Raw genomic sequence first — 14,607 nt, forward strand, 5'->3', positions numbered from 1 at the left:
AAAAAGTCCACATGACATCCAATTCTTAAACAACTAGGTACTTGAAAAGTATTTTCCGTGTATAACACATTATATAAAATAGATGAATAATTAATTATCAAACAAATTTCAAACTATTTTTGTGTAAAGAAAACTACGGCCATCATGTACAGTTTTTAAAAACACTGTGGATCAAATGAAAATATGCACATGACCTATATTTCAGTTCTCTTACAACGTTCCACTTCTATAAAAGGGAGGAAACGTCACAGGCTGTATGAAGAGATGCCAAAAACACATCTATGTGTCCCTGTGTCGCTTCAGAGAAATTATATCTGTTTTCCAAGTAAACTTTGATGCCACTACTCTCAAAGCAATGGGACACAATCACAAAACTAGTCTGAGAATCATTATAACTCGGTTCCAGTGAGGATAAGTGAGTTAAATCTCACAGAAGCTCTTCTTCTCCAGTAGCAAAATGAGCAGCAGGAGGGGGCTGCACTTTCAGTAAACACCTCCCTCCCATGTAAACATATATAATCACAACAAGATGGCCAATGCAGAGTAGCTCATAATTGTATCACCGAAGTGTGATGAGCGACTTTTAGAAGGGGGTAGCTTTGCAGCTGATTGAATTAAAATGTCTGCTTCACTCCCAAGAGACCACCCTGATACAAAGAATAAAGACCGTCTGCTTGTAACTGGGCCACAAAGTTACAAATAATCCTGTAAGCCTTTTAAAAAAACTCTTTATAGGGACAGCCCCCCCCCACCCATATCACTCCCTGCTCTTACAAAAACAATGAGGAAAGAGAGCCAAAGAGGGTGACGAGAAAAGAGGAGTAAAGTTGGATGTGACAGGCTCTCAAGAAAGAAATCCTTTATTCAGTGGTACATGTTGGACAGCAAGGTCCCCTCGTTGTGACACATCCATCAAAGGGCTGATCACTTTTGTCATCCCACTTGTCCAACCCTTGTATGTCAGAACTCCTTTAGCCAAACCATTTTCCTCCTTTATTCTGTCAAGTTCCTATTAAAGCAAACTAAAATGGAAGGTGCAGTGTAACTATTCTAGCCTGAGTTTGTTGTGAACGGGCCCCAGCATTCAGTCAACATGGAAGCAACTGCCAACAAGGAAAAAACAGCAGTCAAAACCAAAACCAGGTTTTGCTAGTGTCTGGAGAAGAAACACAATGAGGTTCAGATTACGCTGCCAAATTTCCCAAGAAAATAGCAGGAGAATGGAAATATGTATGTGATTTGGTAATGCTTAAAGCTGTCCAGTCCTTGCAAAACACCGGCTGGCCCAACAATGTTGTATTTGTTTATGAGATTTTTGCCTCCTTTCTATGCACAAAAAACCCACACAAAGCAACCCAAAATAGCTGTGAGTTAATGTGCTTGAGTACTAGATGCTTCCAGCCTGTTCATCCTGTGGGTAAAAGCCATGCAGCTTAGGAGCGTCTCCTCGTTCTGTGGCTCATTTTATTCCTCCACCTCCACTCTTTCTCTTCCTCCTGGGCTGTATCAGTGCTTTCGTTAGAGTGGTCTTATGATGGGGCATAGGGGTGCTAAATAAAATATTTGGCACAGAAAAGCAAAAAAATGTGGCCAGCAGAACGCTAGTAAGTCTTTGTAGACTTGTAAAAACAAACGTGATTTAGTAACACGAAGCTTTCTAAATGCTCGGCGTGTGCAGTGGGATTTAAACAAGCAGCTACTGGGGGGAAATCATCAGGAAATATAATTTACCAGTGCAGTGCTCCTTCCTTTACACAGCAGAGGTTATCCTGTGTTGCCCTCCCCCTCCACATCTCTCAAGTGTAACCCTCTCCTCTTTTACCTTACGGATCAGCTTACCTCACGTCAGCCTTAAAAACCATGGGAACCCCTCTGAATGGTGTGTCACCACTGAATTATCGGTTTCCGGTGCACATGCTCCAGCATATCTGCAGCAAGCCATTACTGTGTATCAGTTTACGGTTACTAGAGTGCTGACTCTAATGCAGCAAGTATACTGTATGGAGTCATAGTTTATAGATGTCTGGAATTAGAGAAACAAAGCTGTCATCTCACTAAGCTGGGTCATTTTTTTTTTCCAAACGCAGATCTCATTTCTCCATCAACTGGAATTGATGGAGAGCAATTCTACAAAGCCTGCCACTGTGTTAAGAGACATTTCTACCAAACTGATGAGTCGGTTGGAAAACTGATATCAGGGGCCACTCCTGTGGCTTAGTGGTTAAGATGGTCCTGTGAGCAGCTGGAGACCATCATTGCACCTCTTCCTCCCTTGTTTGTCGTTCTAAAACCACTATCGGATAAAAAGAAAAAATGCCTATGACCAAATATTTATTCTGTAATATCACCCATATCAAGAATGCTATTACTGGGAATACTTGTTAGAGCGAGACAGTTCTAATTTTGACCTGATGATGATGCTAAATTGATATCAAGTGATAAGCAAAGCTATCATAATTAGACTAAACATAAATTTTGGTGCCATATTTCTTTGAAAACCATTGGGTATTTGACTCAGATCCAAAAATATCAACCAAACAGTAGACGTTGAGGAAAACTGTCCAAAGAGGGATTTACAAAGTGATTGCAATTAATCCACTTGGCAACATGAATATCATCACTTAATTTAAAGGCAATCCAGTCAATATTTCTAAATTTTTTTAAATGGTAATCTGCAAGTAGGAATGGACGTATGCTCAAGAAATCACCAAAGTCATTAGGATTCTCTTTCAGGACCATAAATATTTGTACAAAGTTTCATGGCAATCAGTCGACAGCCAAGATATTTCAGTCTACAGCAAGGCATCGCCACTCCTACACTTCTTCACAGCTACTAAATACACTCAGAAAAGGGTGTGCCAATTTTCCAAATCCAACGTTTTGCGGAGCCCTTGATTTTTCAGCAACAGTTTGCTTCCTGCCTAAAGAAGTGAGCCTATCTTTTTTGAAAAAGAACACAGAGGAAAATTTGCCTCCTGTTAAATTCAACCACTTTACTATGTTTTCGTCGCATTTCATGAAATCAAAGCTCAACAGAACAGACGTCAGGGTAAATGTGCAGGAGACACTACAAAAGAGAAGACAGAACCGTGACATGGGATAACTGTGTTGTAAAGTCAGTCTCGCTGCCCTCTTTAAAAACAAATGATTTATGTCCTTAAATGTATTTAGTAAATACATTAACTAATCCCTTGTGCTTTAAAAGCATTTAGGGTTTGCGGTAGTCAGTAGGTAGCTCAGTGAGATCTGATAGTTGCATACATGCCATGGTGATTTACACTCCAATATTTTGGGTTTTGTGCCTTAAAGGATTAGCAGCCAGTGGAGGTTAAACAGCAATCAAGAGTTGTGTGTAGTGTACAAAGCCATACACATAACATTGTCATTTCAGACATTTGACCTGGTTTGGAAAAATCCCCTGCTTTCTTCCTGCATTTCCGAGCAATCATCACAACGACATCCATTATTCACCCTCTGCCTACTGTTTGGTTAACTCCTTGAAAGGCCCATATGCAGAGCGAGGAGTTCTCTTCTACTTCCAATCCCTTACACAACTTAAAGATCTGCACTGTATTCATCGTGTTTCATAATTAATTAAAGTAAGCCCATTTCCAACTAGTGAATGACTGTGATACAAAGATATTGTGAGTAGTCTGAGGGCAGCTACTTTTATCTATTTGTGTGAGATTATCATGTAATTCTCACATTCAGAGCAGGGAATTCTCAGATCAGTGCAACCGTTTCTATCATCAACCACTCTTAGCATTCCTAGTATTCATGACATGAATAATGCATAGAAATGAAAGACAACAGAGGCAGATTTTCAAAGTTTACAATGCTTTTCAGGTCCTCCACAGATTCCCAAAAAGGAACAATGCACTACAGTTTGACTTTTCTGGCAAGCACACAAACTGTAGCAGCTTCAACAGTGTACTTTACATGTAAGGAGTCATAAAATAACCTTTCACCGTGGGGCTTCTGTCTGGGCCCCATTTAAATGAGACCCACTGTCTGCCAGTACTTAAGTCACCAGGGACTGATCATGGAGATATGGCACACACACACACACACACACACACACACACACTTACACATGCTCACTAACACATGCTGTACAATTGCAGGAAAGTCTGACAACCCACAGCAATCTCATGTTGCAAACTATTACTGTCAGAGTAACAAAGCCCAAGATGAGGAAAAGAGGTCATGCTGTAAGGGTGTTAAAGTTGGTGGGTGTTCGGTGGTGGAGATCATGATCGTGGGGTTGGGGCAGTTAACTCTGCAACAACACCTCCTTTTTTTTTCCTTGTTCAGCAGCAACAAATTCAACTATGCATGCTGAGACTTGTACCGAGTAATTACCGAAATAAAGCTTGATTTCAGTTGCTTATGTACATCCATCCATCCATTTTCTATACCCGATTAATCCAATTCAGGGTCGTGGGGGGGGGGGGGGGGGTTTCACCGGTCCATCACAGGGCCACACAGAGACAAAAAAAACGAGACACACAACCATACTCAGTTCTAGGAACAATTTAGAGACACCAATCAACGCTTTTGCATGGTGGGGGAAGCTGGAGTACTCGAAGAAAACCCACACGTACACAGGGAAAACATGCAAACTCCACAGAAAAGCCCAAGTCGGGATTCGAACCAAAAACCCTCTTGCTGTGAGGCGATACATTAACCAGACAGTGTGAGGTTGTTAACCACCACACAACCATGCAGGGTGGAGGGGCTGCTTATATACAGTATCAGTCCAAATTTTTTGGACATACCTACCCATTTATTTTACAGGAAAAGACGACTCACATTTTGACTCGTTTGCTCTTGTCAACCGCAGTTCATGGAACGTTGTGGGGGATTAATCCCACAGCAGCACATACCAATTGTGAAGCTTTAATTTAGCACCTCATTTAACTCAGTAAAAACAACAACTTTACAGGCTGGCATTCTGACACACGTTTAATTCTGCCCTCTGGTAATGGTCTGCTCTGTTTAAAAGTCTGTTTGGCAGCTCTGTAGATAACAGATGGAGGAAAAATGAGGGGAATTATGAGAAAGATTGATTTCCTGAGGATGAACGGTCTGGTATTCACACAGATTTCTCTGAAGCCGGCTTTCTCAAACTCTGTTATTACTGAATCAACACACACATGAGCATACACACACAGACACAGTCACCGAAAACAGAAGAAGAGCATCTTCACACAAAGACAACACCACATTCATACAGAAAGCAATGGAAACAGACTAGATGAATTATAACGGTCAGAATGGAAAAGTGATAAGAGGTGAAAAACTTAAGGACGCAAACATCCCGCTCGTTTCAGAAGTCTACCACTTCTCATGCTTGAGATATTACTGCCTGAATCTATAGGTGAAAACAAATACTTTCAGCTAGTATGTGGTTAACAAAACTAACCCTCCTCTTCTTGAGCCTTTTCCCTAATGTATTTTAAAGTGTATTCCTTTAGAAGAACAAGCACAATCATTGTCTTTTTACGCATCCCAAGCCCGTCTTTAAAGAACCATAATATAAACCAGAGACTCCAACTTCTCTTGTGGCATTTCAAAAGCAGACACAGGAATGAAGCAAAATGAGAATGAAGGAGGGGGACGGGAGGATAAAGTACCTCATTTGAGCCCCATAAAAAACAAGGAGGCACAAACATTTATCTGTGGCAAGGCTTTCATCAGATGCTTTAAGAGCACAGAAATAACAGAGAGCAAGATGCTGATAAAGTGGAGACAGGAAATGGGGAGCGTGGGTCTCCTGCTCTCATGTTTCCGTCGGGACAAGGGGTCCCATGCCCTACAGCCCCCCTCCCTTCTCACCCCTGTCTCTGTTGTGCTGACATATATAAACCAAAACTCTTTCCATCCAGACATTAGTGCAGCAACTGGAAAACACAAGTCCTCCTCACAAAGCAGAGATGAGAGACACATTTAAGTCTGCAGGTGTGTAAAGCGTGTGGATGTTTCCACTTGATGGTTTAACAAATGCCAACCGGCTTTGCGGAGGACTTATTGCAGATGAATTTTGTTCCTATTCTTCAGGAGAGCTTTTACATATTTGCTTTTAGTCTCATTCCACGAGTGAAGCTCTGGCTTTGTGCACAAGACAGGGCAAAGACGGGATTAAGGGTTTTTAAGGGAACTGAGGAAAAGACAGTAGCAGTGTTTCCATTCAGTCGAGCACACTGGACTTCTGTAATAAACATCAAATTTCAGGTGATTCCATGCTGCGTGTGACTCAAGTGTGATGAGTCACCCCTGATATCATCTCTTTTATCATCGCTACAATCAATCATGGTCATGTGATCCAACAGGAATGCACTTGAGTTTTGAAAATGTAACAATATTTTGCCCGTGAAGGCCCTAACTTTACTGTACAGAATAAAGCTTGTTTCCCACTGGTGAAATTGCCGTCAACATATAAGTGTCCTATGTCAAACCTCAGGAAATATCTATAATCTATTAATAAATGCAGCTTCAGTGCCCAATTTCTAACATTTGTGGTGGCTATAGATCAGGAGATGACCACCAATCAGAAATTTTCTGGATCAATTTATAAGTTCAGATATTAAGGTTTTTGTAAGCAAGACATTGAATTACAAATATCTACATTCTTACCAGAATAACTATTCATTTGCATTTAAAAAGTAAGCTTCCAACGCTGGACCTCTGTCAGGAAGAAGAAGATATTTTGGGGGGCCAGCTCCAGCTGAACATGTATAACATGTTCTACATGACCAGCCCTAGACTTTTAAAATTTGACTGTTTCTGCTACTTCCCACTGAAAGTGAAGCAATTTTTGTTAAAGGTTCACTCATCTTGCTGTGCCACATTAGGCCAATGTTTGCTATTTAATGCTGCGGTTACCAAGGTTGTTCCATACTCCATGCTGAGCTAAGTAATGTCATTAAAGGACATCAGGGCAATAACAGCATTCTGTTGGCCTTTTAATGAACACACTGAGCTATTTACAGTGACCACGTTAATGTACGAGAGTAGCAGCAGTCCAGGAAAATATCAAATCCACTCTTTATTCATTTGTTTTTCATCCTAATAATCCGTGCAAGGGTAGAAAAGCATATATTCCAACAACAAGGCTAAGTCATGGGAAAAAAAGCATAATTTTCTCACAATGATATGACAAACATGAAGAAAAAAAGAGATAACGGATAAATATACATATGAAGTATGATTAAAAAAAGTTTAAACAAAAACACTGTGATAATCATGAGTAACTAAAACCATCTTTTGGTTGTTTGTCAAACTTTACCTGTACTTGTCCTTGACTGATTTCCTGCTAGGGAACACAAAAATGCAGGAGGACATTAGTGGTTGAACACCAGGGGGGAGGCCAGGATGCCAAATTAAAAGGCAGGAGTGGAGTGTGTGCTTATTCTCACTCATGATGTGCTCTGTCAGCCCTGCTGCTCATAATGGCACGAGAAGGGCCACTTAACTCGTAATAATTTCTCTCTCGCCTTTGGCTCTGTCCTCCTCTCCATCAACCCTCATCCCCAGATTTTCTGACTGTTGGATCTGATCTCTAATCATAAATGAACTGCGGATCAAGAGCAGGGGCAGTAGTCCACACCCCCTTCCCCCCTGCCTGCAATCCTGTAATCACAGGGCTCTTGGCTGGTAATAGGCCAACAAGCCTTTGAATTAAAAATGACTGTACCTCTAATGCATCATCTCAACTTTGAAGAGCCATTTTCTGGCAAAGGGGAATCACAGGTAGGGAATTAGGTCACCATTACCACCATCATCATCTTTATAATCATTATCTCCCTTTTCATTCACTACAGTAATTGAAAGCAGGACCTTTTAAACAATTATTTTCATTTCCTGCCCATGGCCTGAAACGCTAAACTTGCCCCAATATGCCATGGTAATTTCTGCCCAGTGGTGTTCTTTGACTCAAACAATATCTCACAAAAACTATGAGCAAACATACACACACATCCACACAATCTAGGTGGAGCTATATGCGTTGTAGAGAGACAGGTCAGCCATTCTGGCACAGGCCTACCTGTCAAGTGGTGCTACTTGTGCAGAGCTCTGCTAATGGACTGCTAATAGAAGTGAATGTTGCACCGTGAAGCTCCCTGTAGTTGAGAGTGTCACACAGGGTGATTAATGACATTCTCCTCTCCTCCCCTGTCCGTTCTTGTCCCCTCTCCATATCTCGTTTTCACCCTTTTCTCTCCCTACTTCTGCCTCAGGTTCTTTCCCCTCTTGATTTCCTACTCTTCTGTCCCTTTCTTGCGTCCTTGTGATCTCCTTCATCTCACGGCTCTTTTTTTTTTCAAGCGTTTTACTGGGAGGAACAAGATTTTACCACACAGGAATCTGAACATCTCCTATACTCTCCAGTCATCAAATACATTTGCAAGTTTACTGGCTTCGGAGGAATGCAGCACAAGAAAAACAAATAAAGACGCTAAGGAAACATCCAACAGAAGCGTCATTCAGAAGAGTTAATGGAAAAAAAAAATGTTTAGGTAATATTGTCTTGGGGTACGACTTGAAACCCTGGCAACCTTGAAAAATGGAAAACAGAGTTTTCAATGTGTGTCTAATATTGTGACACGGTGTATATTAGCCCGTAACAGCCTGAAAAATTCACCTTTTCTAAATCCAACCAATTAACAATGTTACTTCAATCTAATCCAGCACCAAAACAAATGTCAATCTGAAAATAATGCGAATAATGTAAATGTCAGGAGGGACAAGAATCCCAGTTTTCTGAGTGAAAGCCTTTTATTTAAGCAGCACCACCACCATCATGACCCACCTGTCACAAAATAAGGCTCTTTCTGGATTAGAAGTATTGAAAAGAAGAACCAAAACAGTTGTGGGCGTCTCACAATTTGAGTGCCTTTACTCTGCCTTTAATGTGACTGTCATTCTTCTATACATCAAATATCCTTCTTCTGTGACTGTCATTTTTCTTCAAACTTGTTTTTACTAGTGCGTTTCAGTTAGTTTTGCTTCTTGCGTTTGTTTCATGCCACACTTGTGATCTGTCAGTTGATTGCTCCTTACCTGTTTTCAGTTAGTCATCCCCCTCTGTGTTTAGCTATGGCATATTTACTACAGAATTGTTTGTTTTTTGCCATATTGTCTTTGTACAAGAACAGTCAAGCTTTCCAGCCAATATTTGCACACTCCAAGTTGGCTTTTACGACCCTTGCCTGTGGCTGATTTCTGTCTATTTGCTTGTTTTTGTGAAACTATCCTCCCAAATAATACTCTGGGTATTGTTTGTTTATGCTGGCCCACACTAGTTACATTTACATCTTAAGGGTAAGAGACTGCATGTAACCTGCCAGAATGAAGGTGGCAGTTGTGTCGTAAAAAGGATATATATCAACCTTCCTTTTTTTCGACTCCTGACCAAGTAGTTTTGATTTGTAACCCTAATCAAGACAAGTTATCACCTAACCCCAACCTTGAAGTGACAAAGTTGTAATGTGCTGTATTTATATGTACAGTAACCATGCCAACTAGCAAATGCAACTAGCAATGGCATCACTGAGGGTTGTCTGGATAGAGAGCTTGTTGTTCTTGGACATTGCTGTTTCAACTGGATGACTGGGTTCATTTTGGACTGAACCTGGATTTTGTCCCACAGTTTGCCTCATGACTGCCTCCTAGTGTTACCTTACTGGGTAATAAACTCTGATTACTAACATTAACCTGACATGGGTCCTCCAACCTCCTAATTTCTCATCACATGACAGTAATGTTTTTCTGTACTTTTATTGAAACTTTGATAGTTCTGGCTACCTGATGAGAAATTTACTTTCTTTATTATGTACATATTCGGCATGTCTCAGTTTGACTTAGACTTAAACATATTCAAATTAGGCATAAATATATATTCTTAGAAAAAGGGGTTAGCAATTGTTAAACAATTTTAGCTGCATTCTAATTCTGTGGTAGAAGTTTTGAATTTAAAAGAAAATCAGAACAACGGATAATTGTAGTCTTGACAAAAGTACAAAAAATAAACTCAATATGGTCCCATTGTATTCTATATGTGACAGGCTCCGCCAGTTCAGCACAAGATGTGTTCACCCACAGGAGGAGTACAGACCTGCTCCCAGCCCCAAAATAGCAAACGTGTATATTTTTTGCTTTCATAACAATAGTATGCGACATCAAGTGGAGCAGGGAAGCAAACTCAGCACCCACTCTTCACAGTAATTATCGCTCGCTACCACGCGCCGTCTGTGGCTCAGCAAGCAACCAGCATGCAACTCTGACCCTGCTCAGTCAAACAGGGTACGCACTTTTTATTCAGCCCTCTTCTTATTTTACCTGTGCATATCGCAGCTCGATCTTAGTTTGGCTCAGTCACATCAAATCTCTCAATTACACATCATTTCTTGCATTTAATTGTGTCATCCATATCCAGCTTGTGGATAATGGCAAAAGGCAATCATAGGGGGTAATTTATAAGTGCTGATCCTAACACACAATGCTCTCATTGTGTAATGGCTCTTTTGAAAAAGAAAATGACTGTAATGGTTATGATGTTAGTAGGCCCATGGAGCCACTTCTCATGCCCAAGGGAAGCCTGTTAGAATAACAATGATAAAAATAACATTAACATGTATTCTTTACGCAGAACCCAAATTGCTCTGAAAGGGAGTGTCTTCACGGTAAACAGCAAAGTCTAACTGTGCTCTGAGTCACGATATTTTATAATCCCTATACATCAAATATCTTTTAACTTTTCCCTTCCATAAACAATCCTCAGAGGACACATCACCAGAAAAGCAAAGAGGCAGCAGAGACAGGAACACGGTGTAAGAGGAAGTGAGAGATGGGAGGGCAGCACTGTGGAAAAACTGAACTAAGCCCAGGTTGGCCAGGAGAACCCGCTGCCTAATACAGATATGCACTACGTGAATGTCCATCTCAAGGTAAGCTATGAAAATAAAAAGAAATCAAAGAAGAAAAGGCTTTAAATGTGATTTTCTTTGTAACATCTAACATCTCTTCACAACACTGACGGTACGATCTGCGCATCCATTTGCAAAAGTTTAGAAATCTTTGAATCCACCATTACTCTTTTAAGCTGTTTTCCCCTTTAGCAGACTTCATATACGTGAAATCTAGAAAGAAAACTGATGCTGTGTCTGTGGTTCAGACTCATTAGAACCGAAAAACAATCTAAGTAAGTATATCTTACAATAACTTTACATGTTCCATCAACTTCTAAAACCTGCTCCAGACAGGGACTGTACTCTGCAGCCCCACCACTGCTGTGGAGAGTTGTTCTTTCACGACGAGTTTCCAATCAAGCTACTGTCACAGAGCTCTCAGCTACCGCGTTTCAAGCCTGTCTCTACCCGACTCCTTTGTCAAAACTTCTGCTGGTTAATGAGCTCCCTCAAAAATGGCATGAGAAAGTTCTCTCACAGTCACTAAAAAAGACAAATACACAGCAACAGCCAGTTCAAGTTCATTTGCGTAAACAATGCTATGTTCCAAAAACAAAATATGTAGGGAAAGGAATGGTGTCAGAATGAGCGCCTGTAAGTGAGCCACTTTAATCGGCAGTAGTTTTACACTGAAGAAGTGACTCTCAAGCGATTTGGAAATGTGTAGAGCTCATCAGTGCCCCAAAATAGCTAAGCCCATTAATTAGGCTCAAACAATGTTCTCCTGGTGTATTGACTTCTTAATGGACAGAGAAGAACCTTGTTCGTATTCCCATCCAGTCAATGCTCTCTGGGGTTTCGGAAAGGGTATTATGTCATCTCACCCTGCCCTTCAGAAACTGCTTCTGTGCTGTATTTCCTTCTTCCTCTCCTTTTTTCGCTCATTAACTATGCAGGAGTGAGATGAAAGTCTGGAGCAGCTAGATAAGGTTGCTCGCAGACCCTTATCCCTGGCCGGGATATGTGCTTAGCTCTCCAATTCTAACTTGTGTTGCTCGTGTATGAGCGAGAAAGCTTTGCTCTAAAAAAAAAAAAGAAATTTAAAAAAAGAGGACACAATAAAATAAACACATGTAAGGACCTACATTTTATGGTGTTACTAAAGGTAGAAGTATCCATGGGTTTCCCCCTGTCTCACTATGGTATCTGCACATAGCTCATTCCAAAAAGACAAGATAAACCACCCACTTTAATTAGAGAAATACTTGCATCTAATGCACAGGCACAGACACATACTGAATTCTCAACCCTCACACGGATGGGCTACTCTTAGTTCTCTTTGACAGTCAATTTCAATGAAGAGAAAGCAGATTAAGTAAATGGCTTCAGGTGTTGTAGCATTATCTCAGTGATCTGTAACTGACAGCTACTGCAGTTTACAGAAAACATCAATCAACAGGGAGCTTTCTGAAGGGCAAAAACAAAGCTTAAAATGAGCTTAGCGAGTGAAGAAGGAATTACTGCTGATTTGTATGAGATGCTTTGCTGAACTTACTGAATTACACTGTTTGCAATGCAAAAAATAGGGAATGTTTCTTACTGAGCGTCCATCTTCTAAATATCAGTCAAAATCGTTTAATCTATTGTTAGCTTTACTGGGTTTCATCATTTCAGAATAACCAAGATTTACTGATGCTGAATGAGTTTTAAGAGAAGGAAGCTTCAGCAGTGTTTAAGGTTGCTGGCATTTATATTACATTTCATCTTTAATGTTACAGCCACTAAGCCTCTAAATCCAGTATTTTAACTCAAAATGTCTTGCCATGACTCAGAACAGCTGAACTAGATCTGTGTTACTTTTTATTTACTTTTTTTTCCGTTGGCTGCAAATAAATTACTTTGGTCTAAAGATTTTTTGGAAGACGTAAAAACACCGGAGCCACGCGAGGCTTGTTTTTCATTTTGATTGTATCTTAGAAGCTTGGATCACCAATTCGTCTTTTTTTTTTTCCTTGATAAAAACAGATGGGATCATGTGGCCGTCAGCCTTTCCAAACAGGTATATACGGGTGTGGTCTATATAAGTGGTCTATATAACTGAAATTCAATTTTTTTTAAATCCCTTAATAAGAAAAATGATGATTGATCGCTCTGATTTTATCATTTGGCGCTTCTGAGAAGCCTTTGTTAGACCTTTGGGCTTCATCATGTCCACTTATTCAGTCTACATCAGTTACTATAATAGACCCTGATTTGATGCGACTAGTTGAACTTGTGCTTTAATCACTAAAAAAAAACTCACTGCCATATGGTAGGCGAGCGGTCTGGCATTTTTTTTTTTTTTTTTTCTACTAAGCGTCTGAGCAAAGAGAATTCGGGGTTTTCCTGTCCAGCACACCGCTCAAGCTTGCAAAAGTTTCGAAAACTTTGACCGGGAGGAAAGCCCAGCTTACAGATCGAGAATAGCTTTAAAGTTTACCTTGAGCCACTCCGATATCCGCCAGCAGGAACAGCAAAAGCCAGGAGAGGGTCGGCATCTCAGGAGAGAATCTCAGCACTCTCGGTCCTTGTCTGTCAGTTTGTGCACCGTACCCCATGATGAGGAGTCAAACTGGGCTCGGAGGCAGGTCCGAGTCACTTGCACACTCGCACCAAACGCGCGCTATTGTCCCTCGATGTGATGCGTTGCCGTCCAGGAATCAACCTTCCCAACCCCGAGCGCAAAAAAATATGGCTTTGGAGAAAATATATCCAGCGCAGTGTTTTTTTTTTTTGCAAACATGTGACAGTTTATGAGTGAAGAGATGGGTGCATCGCCCTCCGTCTGGGAGGATGTGGAATTAATACCTGCCTCCGTTTGCCTTTCCCTTAAAAGGTTCACCAGGTTTGTCTTGAGGTGTGGATCGATATCTTGAAGGCAAATTCATGCTCCCACAAATTCTAAGTCCACCAGCAGAGTCTCCCTCTGTCGAATCTTCTCACGCGTGTGAGAGCTCAGTGTGTGTGTGTGTGTGTGTGTGTGTGTGTGTGTATCACTGCGCCTCGCGATCCTCTGACGGGACTGAATCGGGGGAAGGAGCCGTCTCTGCGGGCTACCTTGCTCCTTCAGCCAATCCAAGTGCTCCTGCAAGTGGCGCTGTATCAAAACCTGGCCCGGACAGCAGCAAGGAATGGAAGCCGTTTACCAGCTTCTTGACAAATGAAAGTCTTGGATTTAGTGAAGGCTGCAGAACGGCGTGAATGATGCGTTAAACGGCCTGTAAACGTGTGGCGAACAAGAAAAAAAAAGAAGGTGGGGGATAAATGTTGCACTATAAAGTCGATGACTGCCAGTCTAGGCAGAAAAAAGAATAGTAACAGGTTAGGCTATATGGTGAAGTGCTTATCACTAAATAAGTCTAAGGGATTTGTGAGATGATTAATTAAAAAGAAACCCAAAACGGACACTGCCACCTGTGTGGCTGCACAGCTCTTTCCTCTTTTGTGAGTTCCAGCAGCAACACATTGGAGTTAAAAAAAAAAAAAAAATCTAATGCACTTGGTCCACTGTCTGAAACGTGGGTCAGTTTCCACCCCAGTGTGTTGCAAACAGGTGTTTCCGTTTCCTGGTTCCTTCATGCATCGAGAACATAAATCGTCATTAATATAGAGCAGGCAGTGCAAAGGGAAAGCATAATTTATCTGACTGGGCCCGGCC

The 14,607-nt window shown here is 41.1% G+C and overlaps 1 protein-coding gene across 3 annotated transcripts in view; it reads right to left on the minus strand.

The window, feature by feature from the left end:
- unc5cb (unc-5 netrin receptor Cb) overlaps window positions 1-14,007 on the minus strand; it is a 120,417-nt gene extending 106,410 nt beyond the window's left edge. For all 3 annotated transcript variants that reach the window (XM_075456536.1, XM_075456535.1, XM_075456534.1), the window contains exon 1: window positions 13,390-14,007. In XM_075456536.1, the coding sequence (XP_075312651.1) occupies window positions 13,390-13,507 (118 nt within the window). In that variant the 5' untranslated portion in view covers window positions 13,508-14,007. The remainder of the gene's footprint in view (window positions 1-13,389) is intronic.
- Between the last annotated feature and the right edge of the window lie 600 nt (window positions 14,008-14,607).

This window comes from Odontesthes bonariensis, chromosome 22 (genome assembly GCF_027942865.1).
Source record: "Odontesthes bonariensis isolate fOdoBon6 chromosome 22, fOdoBon6.hap1, whole genome shotgun sequence".
NCBI classification, from domain to species: Eukaryota; Metazoa; Chordata; class Actinopteri; order Atheriniformes; family Atherinopsidae; genus Odontesthes; species Odontesthes bonariensis.